General features: G+C 36.0%; 1 protein-coding gene and 1 long non-coding RNA gene across 2 annotated transcripts; both read right to left on the bottom strand.

The window, feature by feature from the left end:
- Positions 1-671: 671 nt before the first annotated feature.
- LOC140143834 (uncharacterized) lies at positions 672-2,691 on the bottom strand. Its single transcript, XR_011857803.1, has 3 exons — positions 2,548-2,691; positions 2,338-2,392; positions 672-955 (listed from the first exon to the last, which is right to left on the bottom strand). It is a non-coding gene; the product is annotated as an uncharacterized lncRNA (long non-coding RNA).
- A 13,337-nt stretch (positions 2,692-16,028) lies between these two features.
- On the bottom strand, positions 16,029-25,897 carry LOC140143831 (uncharacterized). Its single transcript, XM_072165641.1, has 6 exons — positions 25,414-25,897; positions 24,868-24,922; positions 24,380-24,514; positions 22,038-22,168; positions 18,054-18,150; positions 16,029-16,589 (listed from the first exon to the last, which is right to left on the bottom strand). Exons 1-6 carry the CDS (start codon positions 25,768-25,770, stop codon positions 16,351-16,353), a joined length of 1,014 nt encoding a protein of 337 aa, XP_072021742.1. The 5' UTR covers positions 25,771-25,897; the 3' UTR covers positions 16,029-16,350.
- Positions 25,898-26,441: the final 544 nt, after the last annotated feature.

Below are 26,441 nucleotides of genomic sequence, written 5' to 3'. Positions count from 1 at the left end.
AAATTTGATATTTTTCACATGTTTGATATATAACAGTCCTCGAAGTAAATTTTATAAATCTAATGATATATTCTTAAAGTGTATGTAGCTGGGAGGAAAAGCCGACGATCAATTGAAAATTTTGACCTTTCATAAATGTTGAATTGATCGTCTGCTTTTCATCCCACTTACATACACTTTAAGTATAAATCATCAGATTTATAAAGTTTACTTCGAGTAGGATACTGTTAAATATCAAAAATATCAATTTTTGATCATTTACCATAAAATGTGTATTACATTGCGAATTTCAAAAAAATCAAAATTATTTGATATCAGAAGGACATTCGTCGTATTCAGAATGCAATTCGATATGTCTGGTGTGCTCTAATGTCCCACAAAAATACTGTCCAAACGTTCATACCCCATCCCTTAAAGGAACATAATTATTTTGTGCATTTTCAACGTTGTCTCCATGTTCATTTCGAACGTGCAAAATCTTCAAAACTGACTAGGCCTTATATGCGACCTCGTGCTCGTTTCGATACAGGAGAGTGGTTTTGAATCACGATCACGGCGTTTGGAAATCGCAACCTCTTGGGAACGGCCGCGCCGAGGCTCGAACCTAAGACCTCAATGGGTCAAAGCGTGCATACAGAACTGCTACGCCAACCCGCTTCCCCATAGGGGAAATGTGCACATATTTTTGATTGGTGGGCCTATCCGGCAGGTTCTGGTGAGTTTTTCTTTAGTTACGTCGCTGATAACAGGTACAAACCAAAATAGCTGGCTGTCGGTACAAACGTAACTTCGGTATTTCTACGTAGACCTCTCACTCCTACAGAAATCTTGTCTTTGACGAATAAATGAAACACTCCTGAATGAAAACTGGTCTGCGAGGCATTTGGATCATCCGAGCAATGTTCTAAGCTACTATCCATCAATATTTGAGGCTCGGGTCTTTCCGAATGATTTTCTATTATGAAAAATACGAGAAATACATGTATGTAATTGATAATAAATTGACCGGTAGATAATTGATTTTAACATATGGCCAAAGTGCAGGGGAAGTTAGAAAATATACCCGTAGAAATATACTAGATGCTGTTCTATTATCTTTGCAATAATAAATTATTAACATGATATGCCTAATGTCTGTAAGCTTATGAACTTCATTCCATATAGAAAAATCGGGAAAGACTTGATAATGTAGTCAATGACTTAAACGGGTGCAATAGAGCTTTATCAACCTTTTTATAACGAATGCCGTCATGGTCCAAGTACTAATTAATAATTATAGTTTCCCAAAATAGAAACACAACGAGATTAGGGGGAGTGGTAATGATTGTCCCTTAGACTGTCTTATCAGTTATCAGGTTGGACTTTATTTTTCATACCGAGCAAAATTTGTGTTGTTTAAGGGCTGGGGTATATGAACGTTTGGACAGTATTTATTTTGGGACATTAGAGCACACCAGACATATCGAATTGCATTCTGAATACGAAGAATGTCATTCTGATATCAAATAATTTTGATTTTTGAAATTCGCAATTTAATACACATTTTATGGCAAATCATTAAAATTGATATTTTGATATTTAACAGTAGGCCTACTTGAAGTAAACTTTATAAATCTGATGATTTATACTTAAAGTGTATGTAGGTGGGATGAAAAGCCGACGATCAATTGAAAATTTTGACCTTTCGTATAGAAGATATAGATTTTTTTCCCAAAACACCCAAAAATAATTAGGTCTTTTTGGGAAAAAATCCATATCTTCAATATGAAAGGTAAACATTTTCAATTGACCGTCGGCTTTTCCTCCCTGCTACATACACTTTAAGAATATATCATTAGATTTATATAATTTACTTCGAGGACTGTTATATATCAAAAATTTGAAAAATATCAAATTTTTATAATTTGTCATAAAATTTGTATTATATTATGATTTTCAAAAAATGAAAAATATTTGATATCAGAAAGACATGCTTCGTATTCAGAATGCAATTCGATAGGTCTGAGGTGCTCTCATGTCCCACAAAAAATACTATCGAAAAGCAATAAACGCTCATTTTAGATCCCTTAACTATTTCAACTTTTACATAATAAGTAAGTTGATACTCGAACGAAGAAACACAATATAGAGCAGACAAGAGATATCAAATCCTACAACACCGCCCACCCCCACACCTAATCCCACCCACCCCTGTATGGGTGACCCCAGAAAAACTATTTTCTATATACTGCTCCTCAAAAAAAAAAAAAAAAAAAAAAAAAAAACTTTTAGCTTTTAAAAGCCCACTTAATAGCTTGATCGCTAGTCGAAAAGGGGAGGGGCCGGTTTGCAACTTACCGACAACGGTGTAATGATGTATGCCGTCTATTAATCCACTTGTTTCAAAACTAACCTGAAAACAAATTTTTAAAATTATATATATCAACCAAAATATTGCAAAATGGTAATAGACTGGTTCTATTTTGGAAAAATCGCGTTCCAATCGGCAAGTTTTCGTAAAAGCGGACAACTAGACTACATACATACATAGTTTCATTAGTAACCTACCTTAGAATAAACTAGATAGTACCCCTCGGTAAAAATTGTTAGATTTCCTCGATCACTTTTTTGCCATTTTACACCATGCCGATATCCTCTTTTGAATTCGGCATTTCTTTCCAATTTCCAAGATGTTATAGGGTAGTAAATTTGTCTAGGATCTGAAAAATGAAAATCGAATTAAAAATGTGAGTCAAAATATTTTGGCAGTTTCATTATAAGAAGAAAAACGTTTAAAAGTACGACTTGCAAACTTCTGGCATCTGCATAACAGAAAATTATTCTCTGTATTTGAAAGGTGACCGTATCCACTTGTGTGCTATGTCGAAGGTTCGCTATGTCATAGCAATACTTTGGTCTGAGGTTCGCTGACCGTGGGAGCGCGGTGGCCAAGCGGAACGGGCTACAACTCATAATCGGAAGGTTGCGGGTTCGAGCCCCGGCGACGCCATCGTGTTGTGCCCCTGAGTAAGGCACTTTATCTCGATTACTCTTCTTGGTAACCGTTCGCTAATATGTCAAAAATATATTAACATTCGCTATGTCGAATTTAAAATTAGGTTAGCTTGGGTTAGTAGGGATAGATTTAGGGTATGGATAAGGTTATGGTTATAGGCTAGAATATGCTGTCTTTGTTCCCCTGTTTACATGAAAAATTAAGAAAAAGTTATGACTCCTGATAGTAAAATAAAATATTAATTTGACTTGCCATATAGCAATCGTTCTCTTTCCCTGCCGACTATTAACGCCGTTATTGGAATGTCTTCCTTGTTCCGATCTAAACTTGATTCGCCATGATTAGGACTACAGCCTGAAATATTCGAGATACACTAAAAGATAAGACATACGCTAAGAGGTCCATTTTAAGATACAGCAAAATAATGTCAAGCACATACACCCCTGTACACACAAACAAACAAAACAACAACTCACCACTTTCTGAATCTTCCATCATATTCAAATAATTTCTCGTCCATTTTTCTATTTTCTGTTCAAGTTATACAAAACATTGATCAAAATAAGAATTAATTAAATGCATCAAAAATTGATTTAAATCTGCACCCAGTAAGAAAGCGAAAAAATCTTTATATTTTTTTTCTACACTGATGGACAGATCCCACTAAATATATTATAGTTTTTCATGTACATGGTTTGCTCTTGTTTGCACCCATTGATCTCATCAAAAGTGGAAGAAACAAAGGATTTAGTAAACGAAAAAAGAAACAAACAAACAAACAAAAAAGAGAAAGAAGGAAGGGACGACATAGTATAAACAAAATTATTCAAAAAGTAAGCAAAAAATAATTTTAAAGGTAAATTGATAAATAAATTATTTTTAATATCACAAGGAATCGTTGTTACCGTTTTCAATCCATTTTCGTCATTTACACAGCAATGTAATAAAGAGGTCGCATCCGTAGGCTCAAAGTCAGTTATCTGCCAATCAGAGACGCTACTTTCATCACCAACCCCACTCTGCCCATCTATTTCAATTTCATAGCGTTCATCTTTGAAGTAGAATTTGTAATCATAATCTACAGGAGACGTGTTAACCTTCAGTGATAATGAGCACTGCTCTTTTGTAATATCAATGAGGTTTTGAAAGTAGAAATATAGATAAATTAATGCGCCAGTTGAAATGGAGAAATAGATGAGCGCTATTGATCCGATCGCTGCGAATTTCATCAGGTAGGCCTACCTCGGGGAGTCCCCGCGCTGTGTAAGTATAAATAACGTATGAGCAATTAAAAGTGCATTTCGTGATCCACAGCCTCATCCCCCACTTTTCTCAAAAAAAGTTTAGATTTTTATACCGCTGGAAACCTCTGCCTACATAATGTTTATGTACCAAAAATTTCTTGCAGATTAAGGGATCTAAAATGAGCGTTTATTGTGTTTCGACAGTATTTTGTGGGACATGAGAGCACCTCAGACCTATCGAATTGCATTCTGAATACGAAGCATGTCTTTCTGATATCAAATAATTTTCATTTTTGAAAATTACAATATATACAAATTTTATGACAAATTATAAAAATTTGATATTTTTCAAATTTTTGATATATAACAGTCCTCGAAGTAAATTATATAAATCTAATGATATATTCTTAAAGTGTATGTAGCAGGAAGGAAAAGCCGACGGTCAATTGAAAATTTTGACCTTTCATATTGAAGATATGGATTTTTTCCCAAAAAGACCTAATTTTTTTTGTGTGTTTTGGGAAAAAATCCATATCTTCAATACGAAAGGTCAAAATTTTCAATTGATCGTCGGATTTTCATCCCACCTACATACACTTTAAGTATAAATCATCAGATTTATAAAGTTTACTTCAAGTACTGTTAAATATCAAAAATATCAATTTTAATGATTTGCCATAAAATGTGTATTAAATTGCGAATTTCAAAAATCAAAATTATTTGATATCAGAATGACATTCTTCGTATTCAGAATGCAATTCGATATGTCTGATGTGCTCTAATGTCCCAAAATAAATACTGTCCAAACGTTCATACCCCAGCCCTTAATTCGTTTAGCAAAAATATCGTCAAATTTCTGGTATACCAGAACGAAATCACAACAGAAGCCTATGGAGCAGTATAATACACATAATCATGCATAACTCGCAAACGCAAAATCGGAATCAACTGAAATTTTGGAAATAAGTTTTTTTCGTGAATATCTGCTGAAAAATGTCATAAAAAGTGGATGCTAGGATCACGAAATGCTCCTCTAAATAAGTTTCGTCCCCCGACAAGGACTGACACTCATGATAATAGTCTTCATCTTTCCCTGCATAATAACTCACATAACATTTCATGCAGATTTAATATTGCCAAAATTATTCTAAATGTTCCTTTTTCTATCTATAAATACAGCAGTGCCTTTGGAAAATATATAATGTAATTTTCCATATTAACTCACAACAAAGCAAATGAATGAATATTTTGAAAATAAGATCTTGTCATCAGATATTCGGTATGAACATCCATACAGAAAAAAAATATATTGAAAACATAAAAGACCCGTTTTAGTCACTGGTTATAGAAGGCCAAAAAACTTTATCCTCCACTTATACCTCTCAGGGCCATGTCATCATTCCAAAATATCTTGAATATCCTTAAAAAGTTCTCGATGGAAAAAACTAATTAGAGAGAAAACATAAACATAGTTTTAGTGCAAAGGGAACCCTCCTCAACTATAAATAAAACCTACAGAACGGCCCTTTCAAAGACCTCGCAAATACTTTTGCTTCTCCAATAACAAGCACAACATAGGCCTACCACAACTACTACCCCTTCAAACCGTCATAAATATACACATTTCGTCCACACAGGGTTCTGAACAGAAACATGCGATTAAAAAATACCCACAGCACAATAAAAACATGGTTCTCACTGTACCACCAACACATCTAACCCCACAACCCCCAGCCACAACCTCATCATGCTCATCCCTTATACCCAAAAGCCGCGCATATACCCAAACCGTGAAAGCCGATAACCGCGAAAGCCGAGAACCGATCCCGTTATTGAATAAACCGAGGGCATAGGCTATGTTTAAATTGAATGCATAGGCTGCATTATTTGTCTAAACGTATTATACAGATAGGCCTTTATGCTTACCTTATCATAAACGAGAATTGAGTTGACATAAAACCACAGACGACTCAGCAGCTGAGGAGACGAGTAAACTGGAAGTGATAAACTGATCATATTGACCCTGCCTTTTAGCCATAAATAAAACCAGGGCCTACATAATGATAGATTTCAGGGAATATGATAAAGCTGTCATATTGTTTAGTTTAGCATGATAACGTTACAGACTAAAATATAAATTTTCATATTGTTTAGTTTCATATCGTATTTACTTTACGATAAATAAAGCTGCCTACTATCGAACATTGTCTATTCGAGGTAACATATCAAAGGTTATATCAGAGGTATTGTTACGAGTCGTACTTGACTCAAGGCCAAAATCACCTTTTACCCGAACTCACACGAATGCACAACACAAATACACTGTTTGATTAAGGTTAGCCGAGAGTTTTTCATGCGCTTGATTTCAGAGGGGCGTAAGTTCATAACAGAAACAGCCATGCAGAAAATGAACAAGCGTACCGGGACGTAGGCCTACTTACAATAGAATATCGATCCACGGTCAAGACATGAAAAGGCTATGAAACTTGGCTTAGCTCGTGCCCGGAGCTCGGATGCCGGGGGAGGGGGGGTGGCACAAGCCATTTTCGGCAATTTTCACAAGGATTTTATAAATTTTAAAATTGATTGGGGGCACTTCGTCAAGCTACGCCCTGGAAAATGTGTTGATTTTGAATTTATAGCCTTGATATCTTTGATGAAATCAATGCTGCTATTCCCCTGATTACAATGTAAGGGTAGGCAACAACAACAATATCAAAAAGCAATTATTTGTAAATCGAATTTGGGATGAAAATCAACAAGACAGACTTAGCAGGCCTACAAAGTGAAAAACAATCAATCACGATTCACTGCACTCAGCGAATCAATCAAATAAAACTAAAAAGAAAGGAGCAAGAAAGAATAAAGAAATAGTGAAAAGAGAAAGAAAAGAGAGAAAGAAAATGAACGAAAAAGAAAGAAAGAAAGAAATGAAAGAAATGAAAAAAAAAGAAATGATAAAAGAAAGGGAGAATGAAAAGAGGAAAGAAAGGAAGTAAAAATGAGACAAGAGAAAAAAGAAAAGAAAATTCAGCCACACGGAGACTCGAACCCACAAAAATAGTTCATATTAGGCCGTATAAAATTAATGTTTTGGTTCTCGTCCAGAGGATTTTCATGAATTGATGAGGGAGGGAGGTGTTTTTTTTTTTTTTTTTTTTTTTCCAATGTAAAATTAGCATTTTTAATATTTTTCTTTTTTCTCCAACAGTGCTCGAGGAAACGATGAGGCCCTTTTTTTTTTTTTTTCAAATGTGAGATTCTGAGGATAAACCCCTAGAGTACCACAAAAAGACTTGGAAGTGATGCTTGTTCTCTAATAAACTTATTTATATGTATGCAGATTTCATAAATCATTCCAAAGTCTAAAAAATTGAAAAATCTAAAAAAAAAAAAAAAAAATCTGACAAATCCCAGAAATTGAAGAGGGAGGGGACGAGAACCAAAATATTAATTTTACACGGCCTTAGATTCCCAGTCCAACGCTCTATCCACTCGGCCACAGATCAACTTACACAAATTGACTGTTCTCAAAGCGGATGATATAACTATAATTGGATGCAATTACATATGATTACAATCGCGTCCGCATTATGGCTCTTAGAATAAACACGCATGTCGGCGCTGAAATTTTGAACGAACTGATGGAGGAAAACCTCGTTTTTGCAAAACTAGCTTCAATTTGGAGTGAAAATCAAATGGAATAGCAATTGGCAGAATGTTGAGAAATAATGTAGGTATTCAGATGTCTAAATTAACGTCTCGTAATCAAGATATCGATAATTTCACAAACCAGCTTTTTCTCAAGCAAATTCTCCAAAAATTTCCCCCAAAACGGGCTTTTAAAATTTAATCGGTACTGTATTTGGTTCTTCCCCATGGCAACATTATTTCTTTGATCGATTTGTAATACAATACGAAAAAGAAGAAAACAATCGCTCGGTGTGGATTTATACGGAGCGCACATTTGAAAAAAACCTCATGGAACGTGTTTTTGATCTTGTGAACATGGTGGGTAAAAAATGCTTTAAACGAAGGATTTTAAAATTTATTCTAATAATTTGTATATAACACACACAAAAATGTTAAGCTACATCCAATGCACCAACATTTCACTCGCTGCGATATTTGATTACTGAGAAAACTCTGTTTTAGAGAACAACTTTATACGTCTTTTATACGTTTTTTATACGTCTCTTTGTGTAACCTTAAGCTAACATATCTAAGTCTTTAATTGAAAACAAAGTATGCTTGGTACATATAACAACAATTACAATAAAATCACACAAACAGTCTTATTCTATCTGTACTTAACCAGCGGTCTTCTTGTTGGTGATTCTAGAGTTCTTGCAATGTTCTGGACGACTGATGTAATATATCCGTATTCACTTGTCCTGTGAAAATCAGCGAAGTCCATTGTACACTTGCATTTATAAATCCTTGCGTATAAAATCCTCATACGAAAATGATGATGCTTTCTCCAATCTCCTTTGCGCTGCCTTCTCCACAAATATATCTCCTTGCGCTGCTCTCTCCACAAATATATCTCCTTGCGCTGCTTTCTCCAAAAATGGTGTTTCTTTCACCATTCTCTCTTTCTTCCGGGAACAGGCTTCTTTAATTAACACAGCTCCGCTGTTTTTTGACAGATGCGTGGCCTTCACAAACCCAGCAAACTCCAGCAATTCGACAGAAGAACTTTAATCCTTTGATGAGGAAGAGCACATTTGTTTGCTCGCTATCTCCTTCGTTGCTGTATTAAAATAGCTCAATTATTGGCTACATAAACTGGTTAAAATGTACTTCTTTTTTGAAGCACGAAGACCATCACACACATGTGGAGTTTACAATCTCCCATGACATTCTGTCTTGAAATTTCAGTCATAATAAAGGCTATGACCGCCTGTCAGATCTGTATCCAGATGATAATAATCGTAACATTTTTCACAAAGTCCTTCACAATCCGCAGAAGACCCTCTATGTCTTACTTTGGTCCATTTTCGTAGCTTCGAAATAACCATACTTCCAGCTTGTCGGTGAAAATATCCATCTCCATCGCTCAGAGGCTGTTTTAAATAGCACTGTCGGAAACTCATGATCTCCCTATAGCCACACTCAGTAATACTCTTTCAGTATCCTGATTTTAACTGGTTAACATTATTTACTCTCTTTTTGAGAGCTATAGCTACATCCATTCACATTACAATCATATCGATACAGGTCTGCCTAGAATTACTACCAGTCAGATGTTTTATAGTAAACCATCTGGGATTTTCCCAAATGTTCTATTAATAGACATTCACCTTTAACATTACATCACTTCCTGTAGGTTTCCCCACTATTTCATTTCACTTTACTATCTCAGGGGATTTTCCTTTTGGCATAAATAGTCTTCATAAATGATGATGTCATTTCTATCATAGGGGTTTTCCAGAAAAGTCATAATAAACATTTGCATGATTAGAAAGGTAACTTCCCCCATTTCATGAAACACAATTATACAGGGTACATCACAGTATCCTCCTGGGAGTGATATCCAACAAGTTTTGTCCATGTGTCTCTTGAGCTGAATAAATGCTTTTTTGGCCCCCTATTTTGTAGCTTTTTGTAACCCCCAGGCTGAACGTACAGGCTGTGACCCGGTCCTATACTAACACTATATTTCGCGGTTCTCGGGTCGGGCGCTAATCGTGATAGGCTTATTTCTAATTACCCAAACCCGTTACCCAATACCTGCCCTGACTATGAAATGCGTCGCTCAATGATTAAGACCCAACTTGACACAACTTAATCAACTCTGTTTGTTTTAGGGGAAGGTGGGGCATAACGGAACACTTAACTTTGAGGATGCTCTGTGACGTCACCATAAGTAATATGACTGTAAAAAGTATATGTTCAGTTGAATTTTGTATTTACCTTTAATATACCAGTAACCAATATAACTTGAATCTTACAATTTTTTATAAAAATGAAGAAATATTTTCAACAAAAAAAATCCGTTTTGCCCCACTATCGGGGGCAAAACGGAACCCCCCTATGGGGCAAAACGGCACCCTGGGTGCAAACTTAGGCCTATATCAGTTGTTCCATCGGTAGGCCCTAGGCCTAGTTATATGTAGGCCTATATTCAGTTACAATATTAAGTGTGCCTACCATCTCTGTGGAGTGAGTGGTTAACTTCTTATAGGCCTAGTAGGCCTATAATATGTATGACCAATATTTGATTAGAAAGAAATATTCAGTAGGCCTACCATCTCTGTGGAGTAAGTTAACTTTTAATCATTAATTCTATCTGTAGGCCTAGGTCTAGTTATATTTCTATGTTTCAGCGAAGTGTTTACCATGTTCGAGTAGGCCCCTAGATAATGCCTACATTTCCTTGAGTGAAGGCAACTTATGTCCAATTGGGGCAAAACGGAACCCATCTGTGGGACAAAACGCCCGGGGCAAAACGGAACCCTGTTCCGTTATGCCCCACACCTAGGGTTCCGTTTTGCCCCATTTAGAAATAGGTTGCATGCATAATACATCGTAGCATATAGGCCATGTACTTAATACAGCTCATGGCTAGTACCTTCGTGTTTACTAGTACATATACACAATTATTTGGGAATCTGATATTAATGAAGTAAAATTTCAGCGCATTAAACATCTACATATCTTACACCAGACGGGTAGTAATTTTTTGACTCGATCTTGCTCGAATGTCAGTGGATTGTTTCAGATAAAATTGTTGTTGTAAATCCTCGTAGCCATACTTGTGTTCCTCAATATAATTTGCATAGGCGGCAGTATTGCCAAGGCCTATTTTTCCAGGTGGTTCCGTTTTGTCCCGGGGGTCCGTTATGCCCCACCTTCCCCTATAGGTGTGCTTCTTACTTTGGTAGTTCGGTAGGCCTACCCATAATCTGGAAACCGAAATTAGTATCTGGACGTGGATAGGCCTATAGACCGTTACTAAAGTAATGAAATCAATCGCGAGAAACGTGAACGCAAAAACGGTTAGGCCTATAGGCCTTACCACAACGGATAATTTTTATGTTAACCATTCTGGAGGATTCCCGGAATAGTCATGTTCTGCTGAAATAGGCCTACATGCACGTGTTTGGTGTGTGCACGTGTTCGGTATTGAAATATGTGTTGAAAATAAGGCCTATAATTACCCAGACAACATACACACATTGGCCCAATATTGGAAAACCATTGGCAATCTTGGCATTGGTATTTTCTTGGGAAGCAATATTGGGTCAATATTGGTTTCTCATTGGCAATCATTGGCATTGGCGTTACATTGGCAACGATATTGGGTCAATATTGGTTTTCCATCGGCAACTTGGCATTGGTAAAATCTTGGCAAGAAATATTGGACTAATATTGGTTTTCCTTTGGCATTATTAGCATTGGCCTTGCATTGGCAACATATATTGGATCAATATTGGTTTTCCATTGGCAACTTGGCATTGGTAAAATCTTGGCAAGAAATATTGGACTAATATTGGTTTTCCTTTGGCATTATTAGCATTGGCCTTGCATTGGCAACATATATTGGATCAATATTGGTTTTCCATTGGCAACTTGGCATTGGTGTAATCTTGGCCAGAAATATTGGACTAATATTGGTTTTCCATTGGCATTATTAGCATTGGCCTTCATTGGCAAAATATATTGGATCAATATTGGTTTTCCATTGGCAACTTGGCATTGGTAAAATCTTGGCAAGAAATATTGGACTAATATTGGTTTTCCTTTGGCATTATTAGCATTGGCCTTGCATTGGCAACATATATTGGATCAATATTGGTTTTCCATTGGCAACTTGGCATTGGTGTAATCTTGGCAAGAAATATTGGACTAATATTGGTTTTCCTTTGGCATTATTAGCATTGGCCTTGCATTGGCAACATATATTGGGTCAATATTGGTTTTCCATTGGCAACTTGGCATTGGTAAAATATTGGCAAGAAATATTGGACTAATATTGGTTTTCCATTGGCATTATTAGCATTGGCCTTGCATTGGCAAAATATATTGGATTAATATTGGTTTTCCATTGGCAACTTGGCATTGGTGTAATCTTGGCGAGAAATATGGGGTCAATATTGGTTTTCAATTGGCAATTTTTACATTGGCATCATGTTGGCAGGCAATATAGGTTAAACGCTATTTAACACCACGGATTATATATTTTAAAGAAAATACACAAGAATTTTCGGCACTTTCACTTGTAAGACCATACTTTTAAAGATAATTTCTAAAAGAAAAATTTGCATGGAAAAATGACCCGTCTCCTCCGCAGCCAATTTGGTTCCGCTCCATCGAAATCAAGCCGGTCACGGAGGAGACTACCCTCCTTGTGTTTGTTCATTTGTGTATGGAGAGCCCTTTTGGAGTCCGGAATGACTTAGGCTACGCTCTCAGCTAGAGTCCGACGCTGCATTGCACTAGAAATACCTTTTCTGTGAAATCGCTATAGAGCCAACCGGGAGCACGTATTCGTTTTGAAAATATAGCATTAAAATTAGTATCACCCTTGCACATTACCCGGGGGTATAATAGGACCTGCCGTAAAACATGACCATAGAGGGGGTGAGACCCACCATTCAGTGGTTCTACAGTAAAGTCATTGATTTTCATTTCGCTCTTTTCGCATTTTTGTAGAAATTTTAGCCGAAAAATTTGCCTATACCTACTTTTGTACATTTCCCAAATTTGCATGGGTGCCCTCACACTATTACGTCATAGCGATAATGTGAGGAATGTTTGTAGGCCTACTGTACTTATTTTGGTATCACTGGATAGAGGAGACCCGTACCCATAGCTATACATCATGTACATTGGTACCAAATATTAGGGTATATTACGTTTATAATTGAAAATTAGAGTCCAGTGCGGCGAATGGTCATATTAAATAACCGATATAATACGCCAACCAATCAAGAGTCCATTTCAGCCTGGGACACGCCCGTATTTCAGTGCACGTATTCATGATGGACAGACAGTGATGTGGACCGTTCATAAAATATGAGTGTGGGCAACTGACGAGTTCAAGAAACAAACAGGCGAGTTAAAAAAAAAAAAGGCGAGGCCCAACGAAGATTGGTGATCCAAAAACGCAACCGACCCTAACTCACCTTAGGCCTATAAGGAGTACTTATTGATCCAGTCTCATCATCCCTACTCTAAAAATCTGTCTAAAAATATTGAGATTTTATACCATCAGAAACCTACAAGCGCATCTGCCAATATATTTTCGGGTTGTCGACAGAAATACATGCAATTATGCGTATAATGCGCAAATGCAATGCCCGAATCAATTGGAATTTTGGAAATGCACTTTTTTGTGGATTATAATTGAACCACACCGTACTGAGAGGAGGATGTAATCATAGACCATGGAAGATGTAATGTGGTACATGTAATGTCCCAACTTATACACCTAAATGGAATTAGCCATAATTTGTTGCTTTTATATGTCAACAGAGCAATTGGATCTTTTCTCAAATAAAATTATAATCTTTTCACCAATTCCCAAAAAGATAACCATATTTTCAAAAGAAGTATAATATATAACCTAGTGCTAATTAAAGTACAGACATCAAATTCTAATGAAGTAAATGATCAGTTCTGGCATGCATACGGACATAATTTCATATAGCCTACGTGTAACGTCAGACTCGCTATACAATAACGAGAACAGAGGTTCCGGGTTCAGCCATCTCTCTGAAGCCCACCCACTGATTTCTCTTTCAGACTCTAATACTTCCATCACGTCCTTACTTAATATAATATAGACAAATAGTTCAAAACACTTCTTTTATTGTTTTCTACAATGCGACGGTGGTTCATGCACTTTTATATGAACCATAACTATAAACAGATTTCTGAGAATTAAACCATTGTATTTATATATACAGTACAAAGTGTCATGTCAACCAGCTATATGCCTATATTATTTTGTTTCATGTTTCCATATCAAGTTCAAATTATACATTTTATACATAATATTTATATAAGCTTAAGGTGGTACAACACCCCAGGCCAATTTTGTGCCTATTTTTGCATCTTTCTCAAAAATTATAGCGCATTGGTGACAAGTAAGATATGTATATTATAGGGGCAAGGACTACAACTACTGCACTGAAAATTTTATTTCAGCACAGACAACAGTTGTGGAGTTACAGTCAAAAATGAGGAAAACCAATATTTGATCAATAAATCAATAACTACTTGTCTTGAGTCACTGAAATTCCAGTGTAGTAACTGGATTCATTGCCCCTATAATATACATAAATAGCAAGGTAATTTTCTTTAAAAAAAGAACTTTAAGAAGGAAATATATTAACATGCTTTACATTATCAATGATTATGCTTTCAAGAACACATGCTTTCTTTTTTGTCATATTTTTTTCTATTGATTCTCTGGGTCTCGACACTTTAGCTCTACAAACTGACCGTACTACAGTCTTATTTCGCTGGATTTTAAAGTATTGTAATTAGGGACCGTTCAATATTTACGCCAGGGGTGGGAGTTTTGAGAAAAATATTGACAAACAATTTCGCGTTCTCACTTTATCTGATTCCTCTACCTTAATGGTTCCCATGGTTCAAGTAAAACAACAACAACAACAACAAAACCCTTAAGACCCTCAAATAATTCGAATTCCATGCTTAAAACTCCCAACGGTTCCTTAGACAATCTATAGACAATTGATATGTAATTTGAATAAATGGGATTGCTTGCTCATTGGAAAAACAGCCGTTTATGATTTAATTTAATATTTGGATAAATCCCTTGAAATATACGAGTGTATATACTTCAACTGTAGAAGTTATACCTTTCGAGTGTCTTATGGGTAGTCTTCCATCTATCTTTTTGTCGGTACGAGCACGCAAACAGTACATCGCTCTTTTTGATAGCACATGCTTTCGGGTGAACATCATGCTTTCATTTTTATCATCTTTTTTTCTTTTCTATTGATTGGCTTGGTATACTGGAGATAATTGTACATAGCCTATAGAGCAAATAAGATAATTATAGGCCTATCTAAGAAATAAAGGTTCTCTAAAGACCCAAACACGGTTCTGTATCACATGTTTGGGATCATTTTCGATGGTTTTGGAACCATTTTTGATTCTTTAGAGAACCTCTAAGGGTTCTCCTGAGATGACAACTTTAGAACCTTTTTAGAACCTGTATCATACTGCAGTTACTGTCCGTTTTCCTATATACACAATACACAGTGCTCTCACCATTGACGCGCGACCTTTACAAATAGTCTATGTTAGAAGTATATTGCATTTGCCTAGTTAACATCACTATAATATTTAAACTATTCTCCAAACTTCTAGCAAATATATTTCTCTAACATGACCTAAAATTACAGCTAGGTTAGATGTTCAGAAGGGGTCGCACTTTTCGTAGAATATGAGTGAGGGCAAAGCATAGCTAGCTCATAGCTAGCCAACTCCCCGTGTTAATTGAATGGCGATTTGACCGAAAATATTGAGCTATATTGGTAACGGACCGCTCCGTTCTGAAGGATGCCACAAAAAACGGTACAAGCTACATTTAAACTATTCTATGAAATTCTAGAAAATATAGTTTTGTAACATGTCCTAAATTTTTAGCTAATTTAGGTGTTTGGAGAGGGTCGCACTTTTGTGTTTTAGGAAGGATATGTAAACGACAGATAACACCAAAAATATGAAGAAATTATTTCCAAACCGTGTTAAGTCAACAATCATTATGTTGCTCATTTTCAAGAATGCTGGTTAACAAAAAGCAGGCCATTGTCTAATTTCGTGAACAAAGGTCCACATACCATTGTTTCCTTTCGTTTCCTTTATAATCGGTTACCCAACTGAAGCTATAATACCAGCTTTATTGCGATATCGCACATGTAAAACAGACACATGTGCACAACCAGAGAAGATCCGATTTAATCAGTTGAGCTGTTTCAATGAGTGTTATCTTGGTTTAATAGCTTTTAATGGGGTTTAAGTCCTGCAAAGGTCGAGATGAATTCTACTGTAGACATGACTGCATCATGTTTCATACTCTCAAAAATTCTGCATGATTTATTAAGCTGTATAATATTATCATAATCATATTCATCTCTCATTTAGCAGCATCAATCCAAAATAAGTAGTGTCATATTGCGATATAATAACGAAGTTCGAACTCGGGACCTGAGCTCTTAGATATAACTCATCTCCAACTGTTAAGTTCAGCACACACGACATGAATGAACTGTATTCGTAAGTTTCATTCGATACAATGTTTGACTTTGGAGTTTCGGTGTTCGACATGAGTTTCCGCGTTGGCCTAGAAGATGAAGAGGCGGTAGTTCCTATAGACGAAAAGAAAATGGAAATAGTATTATACGAAAATGAAAATTAAACGCATTTACTCTCTAGAAAAGTAAGCCTATACGTGTAAACGATATAACAGCCTGTGAATAGGCCTATAATAACTGGTATCGCAAGAATCGAACCTGGACCTCCGGGTCTCGACACCTGTGTTCTACTAACCGACTGAGATATACGGTACACTCTTATTTCATCGTAATTAAAATAAATTCTTAAATCATTGTGATTATGGACCGTTCAATCAGTCAATATTTACGCGGGTGGGAGTTTTGACAAAAAAATCGACAAAAAATTTCGTGTTCTCCCCTCGCGTCCGCTCAAAAGTTTCGGATTTCCCTCTTGTTTCCCCTTTTAATCCATTTAAAACTTAACATTAATTTCCTTTTCATGATTCAAGTAAAAAAAATCAGATTCCCCCTCAAGACCGGGCCTCAAGACCGCCAAAAATTCAAATTCCCCCTTAAATCTCGCACCTCCCGGTGTAAATATTGAGAAATCTATATAGATATAAAATTAATCTGTTGTAATTTTAATAACTGGGATATTCTGCTTACTGAAAATCGCATGCAACCCTCAGTTTTGAAATACGGTATATTAGTATAATTAAATTCAACTGTAGCATAGGCCTATGCCTAAATATTCATAAAAAAATATGTTTTTATAGCCTATCTTTCAAATGTCTTATCTGCTCAGATGCATAAAATAATGGAATTGTTTAGGATGCATGAAAATTCTTTTGTTTGATCTTATTTTATTTATTGTAAAAAAAATCAAAGTTTAACCTATCGCCATGCAGTAGGCCTATTATATCGTGTCCGTTCCCAAAGAATCAGGAATAGACGTACAGCCACCTACACATTGTTTGATAAGCCCTATGTCTTTAGGGACGCACCATCAGATATTATCGGGGGGGGGTAGGGAGTTAGGGTGAGGCAGATTTTCTTTTGCCGTCGAAGGTGGCGGAATGTTTTTTTTTTTTTTTTTTTGGGGGCAAATAGTCACTCATCAGTGAGGCAAATTTTCCTTTCTTTTTTCAAAAACTCCCTAGCCCCCCCCGCCGAATGGTGCGTCCCTTAGCATGCTTAGTGCTTTTGGATTTGAATGCGACCTATATATGTTATGAAAGTATAAAGTAATATTCGATACGAATTTCTTGTTACTTTTTAAACACATACATTTAGTGCTGTGTTTTGGTCTATTTCTTTGAAATGTATTAACACCATTAGTATCAAAAGATAATAGGAATGTTATATGCATAAACGTTTACATTTCGTCGTTTAAAATATAGGCCTACATCTAGGCGTATACCAAAATCTTAGGCCTATAAAAAGTTAAATTGTGACATGTTACAGGTTTGTGGGTACGGGTAACAATTTATTTTTTAAATAAAAGCAATGAAACCACTATCAAAGATACACAAACAAAATATTCAAAGTTTGTCTTACTTAGCATGATGTCGTGTACAATATTGGATGATATTCGATTGTCTACAGATACACTTGAGCTTGATGACTGATGAGAACCAATTTGACGATAGGAAATCTGTAAATAAAACCCAAAACCAAGAACAATTTACAATATGCCTAATAATTCAGTTGCGTAATCATGCAGAAGGCGAAGACTGAAGAGCAAGAACCACCGGCCAGCATTGACATAGCTATACACTGTAAAAAACAACGGATAATAACACTTAATAAACACTAAAACGCGTTTATATTTATATTCTACACGTAAAAGTGTAGGAGGCGTTCCTTATCATGTTTATAGAAGGATTTATTGATGGATTAGTAACACTTTTACATGTTTATATCGGTGATATAACGTGTTGGAGTGTTTATATTTTTATCGCAAATTCCTCTATATAAACGTGTTATGGTGTTAATCGCATGCAACGCCTCCTATACTTTTATACGTGTAAAATATAAAAATAAACGTGTTTTAGTGTTTATTGAGTGTTATCAGTTGTTTTTTACAGTGTAGGTCAAGCTGTCCCCCGGTATATGGCGGGGGTCAGGGTGTGGGGGCAGGGAGGCATAAGTTTGGTTTGGGTACTAGGTAGTTGCCTCCCAGAATGATCGAAAAAGTGGACCCTTCGCTATACCATGCAATTTCCCATCACACAAAAATCAACATAGATAGATATATTTTTTTAAAGCGCAATATTCCATCGAAATAAATAGGCACCCTTTTTACAAAATTCCAAAAATTAAATTCAGAAATGCTTGGATAATCCAGAGAAGATGATATCGCACAATAGGCCTGTTTATGAACTTATTGTAGCCTATGTCCTTGCATGTTCAGGGATGAACATGATCAAGAGACTATTTTAAGGTACGTAGGCTACGTTATAAAAACAAAAACTTCTTTCGTGTTTCATTTTCGTTATAAAAATAAACTAGTCCTTTATATAATTATAATAAGTTTAACAAGTTTCCAAATAGCGGATTTATCAAAAGTGCGAAGTCGAATTATAATATTTACAATAATTGAACTCTGTATTCATACATGTTTACTGATATCACTGCACGCTAATTGAAAAATTGCGCTCAAGTTAATTATACCTATAATTTTAGTAACTCATTAACTCGTATAGCCTGGGGTATTATTTGCATTATTATTATATATTAACTCTTTTAATATCTTATTATATCGATACCGATATCATGAAACATCAACCGGTATAGTAGGCCTATTTAAAAATAAATTCAATTCAATTGAAAATGGGTAACTTATTAGTTTATTTTTGATAATAATTCCTGGAACTTATCTTTTGTTGACAACATATCAAATTATGAAATATATATCTTATACGAAGGGGCGGAGTCACTAAACAGCTCAAATGGGTTACTTATTAAAGGAAGTCTCCGGCAATCACAACATTATTCCTTATATGTAAGAAAAATAATTATCAAGCACGAATCACATGGTTTTATTTCCAACCACACCACTCTTCGCCATTTCCCTAACATAATATGAAATTAAAAAAAAAAAGAAAAGGAAATTAAGTTCGGCAGAGGCGGGGCTCGAACCCACGCTGCACTGCGCCGCTATCATGTACCGTCGACATTCGACATATCATATCACCAGCGCCTTAGACCGCTCGGCCACGAGGACTTATTGGTGTCATCGTGAAAATTCAAACATAATTTATCGCTAATGGAGCCCAGTCAGCCTACCATTTTTAGCTATTTTTCTTGTATAGGGGAGAGCGGGGAGTGCTCGCCCTATATTTTTCATACCAGCCTAGCGATGTCAATTTTAAGGTTAGGGACGACCTGATTAGCCCATGTGAAAGCCCTATGTCTTAGCCCGGGGTCTTAGCTATATACGGCCACAATCCCAGAACTATAGGCCTTACAATAGCTACAGGATAGAGCAAACAAAAAAGTTTTGCAAAGTGGCGAACTTGTCCCATATTGGGACAAGTTCGCCCATATGGTGGGGTAAGTTCAAAAAAAAAAAAAAAAAAAAAAAAGGTTTAAACATTGCATAACAATAACATATTAAATGCAAACATTTAGCAAGAGTATACAGAGTATTCATTCTCTTCTGGGGAGTCACTAAATTTGTTGCAGGGGTCGGGTCAGGGTAAAATGTAGGGGTCCAAAGTGAGCTTAAACGTATCATGTTTACAACTTCGGGGAGATTATGCTTTTCAGTAGTTTTACCTTGTTTAATGGTATAATTATAAATATTTTGCATAATACGCTGATGGGGCAGGTCCGCCCTCCAGTTTGGGGTAAGTCCGCCCGGGGAAGATATAGGGCGAACATGCCCCATCTTCAAAAGGGCGAACATACCTCTTGTGCACATTTTTGTATTTTCTTCAGGGTATGCAAAATACAAATCAAATAAGGAGTTTATAACTGCATTAAATCTTTGACAAATCCCATATGTTCCCAATACAGATTTCCATTAAAACCATGTGTATTTATGTATCAATGATAATACAACATTATTAATGCAAGGAAAAATTAACGTTTTGGTGTAATTTTTTTTGTTTTGGCTGCAGTTCGATGAACACGTCCCTATATGTCGCGTAGCTAATATGAGAAGTTTATAATGACCTATGTCACCTAATTTTGCTGAGAAACAAGGGGTGGGCGAACCTACCCCTAGCTAGGGTGAACACTCCACGCTCTCCCCTACACGATGTTTTTATCATTTATTTAAAAAAACCACATTAGACTCCTATTTTTTTTTTTTCAGGAAATAAAAGATTAGATTACCATAAAAAGGAAACAGTAATCTTTGGTGGGGTCTAATGTAATTTTTACATAGAATTTTCAACGTTTTTTCTATCCTTATTCTTGCTTAATTATAAAAATAATCTGGCCTATATAAAAGTGAAATAAAATTCTCTGCCTCTTAAACGACATCAAATGTGCCACAGTTGGGTATCACGAATCGTTGTATATGATGTGCAGTAAATATTCATATATTCTTTTATACATAGGATGCTTCAATTTTGACACAAAAAATATTTCATTTAAAACCCTCTCACTCGGCTATTTAAAAAAGGTAACCACGCTTCCCTAGAATGTGCAATAAATTAGCATTAAAAGTTTTCTTATTTTAGCAGCATGCTAGAAACTCTTGCCGTTTGGCGAAAAGAGGAGTAATTTAAAACAAATTCATCGTGACCATAAAAACGAAAACATCCGTTTCTCAACACGCGATATTCAAAATTCCCGGGCGCCGAGTGCAATAACGTCAATGCAATGAAGGCTGACGACAATTGAACACAAATAACCATTACGTCATTACACTTAGACAATTTCGGCGCGGGAATTTTGAATATCGCGTGTTGAGAGCCGACTATTTTTATTCGTTTTTATGGTCAATATGAGTTTGTTTTAAATAAAACAATGTGATTCGTGCTTGATAATTATTTTCTAACATATAAGGCATAATGTTATGATTGCTGGAGTCCCTCTTTAACTTGATATTGATAAGATTTCCAGGAAAATCGAGCCTTCCAAACATGTGCAGGAGCTATAGAGGGTGTCTTCAAACACTTTTGTGCGGGGAGTTCTACCAACATCCCTCGAAATGCATCCCCAACTGCGGCCTTACCATCAAATAGGGAGAACCACCGGAGGCTGCTACTCCCTCACTCACTCACTCAGTCACTCACACCCTCACTCACTCATGGCCGACCAAACACCCATCCACACACTCACCCACAGTCACTTAATTACTCACTCACTCAATCAATCAATCAATCACTCACATCTCAATCAATAAATCACTCTCACTCGCTCACGTACTTGAATACTCAATCCATCAATCAAGTAATCAATCATTACAACGAATCACACAATCAACCAATCAATCAATCAACCAATCAATATCATTGCACTTATTAACTCACTCACGTACTCAATCAATGTTTTTTATTTTTTGTCCAATGAGTTCATAAATCTTACTTGACAATAAATATAGTAGAACCCTGACACAGACACGGTAACATAACCATCGTCACTGTAACTCATTCGGTCTAGAAATGAAGACTGTGTTCTTGTTGTCCAGTCGGTTAAGATTTTGGGTGTCTGGTAACCTGTATGATATGAAAGGCTATGAAAGTCAATCAATAAAGAAACAAAAGTTGCAATGTCATCTTGATTTATGGCCAAATTAATCAATTTTAAAAGTTCACAAGCTGCATGATATTTGTTCCAAATATGCATTTGGAAAAGAGAGGAGAACGGACCATTTTAAAATTATTATGCTCCCTTGGAAATTTTACAAGGTACGGCACTAAGTTCTTCTAAAATAACATTCTGAAAAACATAAGTGTGTGTTGGGCATCAGCATGTTGAATTCTCAGCTTCATTTTTATCAAACCTTTGCCGTCTAAAAAAATGAACTATTATGATAAGGATATTGAACTGAGTATAATGCATTGGTCAAGATAATCGCACGCGCCGTGGAGTTATTGCATTTTAGCTCGGGAGCCGATAGGCTCGAGAGCTAAATACAATAACTCCATGGCAAGTGCGATTATCTTGACGAATGCATTTGCACGAGTACATTATGCGGCATATACTTTGAGTGTATTAAAACAATAGGCAATATTAATTGCTGCATTCATTATATTAGTTTGACTATTAGGGAAAATATCTTAAATTTTAAAAACACCGTCAGGTCACTGGCCAGGTAGCATTTAACCAAATCAATCACTGTATAAGTTAGCTATCAATGGTATCGATTGCGCCATACGTCATAATTTAGTAACTTATTCACGCATGGTTTGTAACTAACGATACTAACGGGATGCTGCAGCCAAAAAAATTGTTTCGCTTGCCCAAGATCGCAATAATTGGAGAAAGCTTGTAGTCGCCTGCTCCGCAGCCGACTGATGATGATGATGATGATGATGATGATAACGATAAGCATTCCACATTTTATTTGTACAAAACTCCAGGGTCAATGGTTTGCATTATTCATTGAGTGCCAAAACATATGACAAAAATAGCACATTATTTTTAAAAATAACTTTCCAAGTAATCGTAGGTGCTGATATGATCACAATTACCATTGTTTTGAAATGAGTGTGAACAGCACAATTGCTCTCGAACATACACTGTTAAAACATTGTTTATAATTTTGCTGTTTAAAAAGACGTTAAAGTTTTAAATAACATTATTCGGTTTTTTGTTATAACATGTTGTCTTAAACAAGGTTGTATAAGTTTTAAACAATGTTGCAAGATTTTAAACAACCGCTGTTTACCGGGTACATAGCTCAACCTTGTTTAAAATTAAAATTAAACAACTTGTTTAAAAATTGAAACAAATGTTACTTGAACTTTTAAACAAGTTGTTGAACGTGTTTAATTGGTAAACAAGTTGTTGAATTTTTAACATGGTTAAGCGATGCACCCGGTAAACAAAGGTTGTTTAAAATTTTCAACAACTTGTTTAGTTTTGTTCTAACAGTGTAACATTAACAAGACAATAATGTTCAAAGTACAAAGCGTAACTGACACACAGCGTCATCATCCCTATATATTCGTGTCAAAAATTGCCGTGATAGTACGGCGAATCCTCTCGTTTTTCAAGAGCTACGCATGGCGATTTATCGATTTGAATACATCTTTACATTTTGAGTTTGGACTTCAGCACTGAGCGATCTAGCGATCGATTCCTAGCCAACCAGATAGGACTCCTTTTCTTGTGTTCGGTGAAATACCAATCGCCCGTCGCTCACCAACGGAGTATTAAGTTGCAGGGAAAATATTTATAATACAGGTGTCGACACTGTGTGACATGTTTTTGAAGGATTCGCCTTCGGAAAAAGAAAGAACACGTTTCGAAATAATCAGTGCACAGAGTGAAAAGGAAGACTCTTTCACTCCCATAAAAACGGTTTGCCAATTGGAAGCTAAAATGGTCAAATATATGAGAGGTTAACTGGTTCAAAAACACACGCATTTGCGTAACATTGGGGTGGGGTTGTGTGATCGCATGTTCTCCCTCCTTAACATTAAATACCAGGGGGATTTATCCCAATCCCTGCCCCCCCCCCGGGATCTGTACGCCTGTGCTATTCCAGAAAATAGAGGAGTTCGGATTTCCAGACTTTTTGTTCAGTCGTGACTTGGAAATCCATACATTTAAAGTGTCCAAGGCGAAAACATTCAACAGAAAAATAGTCCAAAGTCAGAAATCCTAATTTTGATTAAAAAAAAGTTACTCCTCTATAGGGGGTGTGCATTTATTTTCTGGAATAGCCGAATGTTTGATAAGCATCAGTCCATCAGCCTTACCTGGTAATAACTCTGCTTGAAATTTAGGATGCAGGTGGGCTTTTGGTGTCACAGGGTTACGAGGAGGTCGTACATTTTGAATGGATCCATTTCTGTCTAGGTCATCGGACGATGTTGATCTCTTCTCCAGAGTTTCTGATCCAAACAAAATGATGTTGAAAATCCGTGTTAACGTGTCGCCTGTAAAGTAGGCGGGACTATTATAGGTCCTACACCTATTGTTTAAAATCTCAAACACAGTCTGTCATCATCATCATCATCATCATCATCATCATCACCATCATCATTTTAATATAATTATCATCATCATTATCATCATCATCATCATCATCATTTTAATATAATCATCATCATCATCATCATCATCATCATCTTCATCGTCATCATAATCATCATCATCATCATCATCATCTTCAGCATCTTGCAATAGCAACAACTGCGAACGAGCGCGCAGCAGCAGAATCAGCACATTAATATAATTTGCGTACCTCCTTGTATGTTTGAAGTTGTTCTAAGATGATCTTCCACTGTTTCTTCGACATGCTGCAACATTAATTAATTATAGAAAGCAAAATGGTGTCCAATTTAAAAGATTTTAAACTACAATTAATATCATGTCAAAAGATAACATGAAGTTGAGAAGCTTATTTCATGTATTTCTAATATCTCTATTAAAAGATTCAATATAATGTTAGACAATGAGATCATTGAACCAAGTGACAGCGAATGGAGTTCACCATGTTTTCTTGTCCCTAAGCCAGGAAGTTCATACAGGCTCGTGGCAGATATGAGATCTGCAAATTTGCATTCAAAGACGGATTCGTACCCTATTCCGAGAATTGATGATTACATTGACAATAACAGTAGAACCAGTTAGAGCATTGGACTCTCAATCCAGGAGTCGCTGGTTTAAATCTCGGGTTCATATACCGCTTTGTTTAGTTCCCCCACTTCACCACTTCATTTAATATGTTAGGTCTACCTATTTTTACAAATAAAACATACGAGACTAGGCTGCACATTGCATTTCTTACCTTTTTTAAAACCTGGTTAATATCGATAGCGGTAGGCGTACAACAATTCACATTTGAATCATCCCTCGACAAACCACCGCTGTATCCAGGGTTCCTAATTTCTGTTGGATCCACTGAAAATTTGCCCTTGTACGAATCTGATATATTCTTAATATCTACGCCCAGTTGTAATGATATGATCCACGCGAGAAGAGCCAGTATCAATGTTTCAGCAAAAAGCAACAGAAAAAATGTCAATCCAAGACTGAAAACAGAATATCTCCGCGATGATGAATTCCCTTCTTTGCATGTTAATATTTCGACCAACATGGTGCTTGGAGTCCATTCATTCTCGAGTAATTGTTTCTTTTCCTCCATTTGATATAGCTGATTTATACTTGTTTACTATTTCGAAAATATGCAAATATAAATATGCTATTTTTATATTGTCTATGCAATTTCAAAGGTTAAAACGCCACTTTGTGTCTTAAACATGAACAGTGCGGCGATAGATCGTAAACACGTTCTTTCGTGATCAAAGGTCACACTTCGCATTGCGAAATTCAGGGGATTTCCCGTTATGCGTCACCTGGTTTGTAATCATGCGCACACGTACGTTGCCGAGATATTAAGGGATATGGAATGAGCGTTTCGACAGTATTTTTTTGTGGGACATGAGAGCATATCAGACATATCGAATTACATTCTGAATACGAAGAATGTCTCTCTGATATCAAATAATTTTAATTTTTTGAAATTCAAGATATAATACAAATTTTATGACAAATTATGAAAATTTGATATTTTTCACATTTTTTATAGGCCTATATAACAGTCCTCGAAGTAAATTTTATAAATCTAATAATATATTCTTAAAGAGTATGTAGCTGGGAGGAAAAGCCGACGATCAATTGAAAATTTTGACCTTTTATATTGAAGATATGGATTTTTTTCCCAAAAAGACCTAATTGTTTTTGGTGTTTTGGGAAAAAAAATCCATATCTTCAATACGAAAGGTCAACATTTTCAATTGATTGTCGGCTTTTCAT

This window comes from Amphiura filiformis, unplaced genomic scaffold (assembly GCF_039555335.1).
Source record: "Amphiura filiformis unplaced genomic scaffold, Afil_fr2py scaffold_29, whole genome shotgun sequence".
In the NCBI taxonomy this organism is placed as follows: Eukaryota; Metazoa; Echinodermata; class Ophiuroidea; order Amphilepidida; family Amphiuridae; genus Amphiura; species Amphiura filiformis.
The sequence above is the reverse complement of the archived record's forward strand: the minus strand, read 5'-3'. Positions and strand labels throughout refer to the sequence as shown.

Coding starts and splice junctions, on each gene's coding strand:
- LOC140143831 (XM_072165641.1), bottom strand. CDS start 25,770: ATGGAGGAAAAGAAACAATTACTCGAGAATGAATGGACTCCAAGCACC. Junction 24,515..24,867: donor AACTTCAAACATACAAGGAG/GTACGCAAATTA, acceptor TGTTTGGATCAG/AAACTCTGGAGAAGAGATCA. Junction 18,151..22,037: donor TCTACTATATTTATTGTCAA/GTAAGATTTATG, acceptor TTTTATTTACAG/ATTTCCTATCGTCAAATTGG.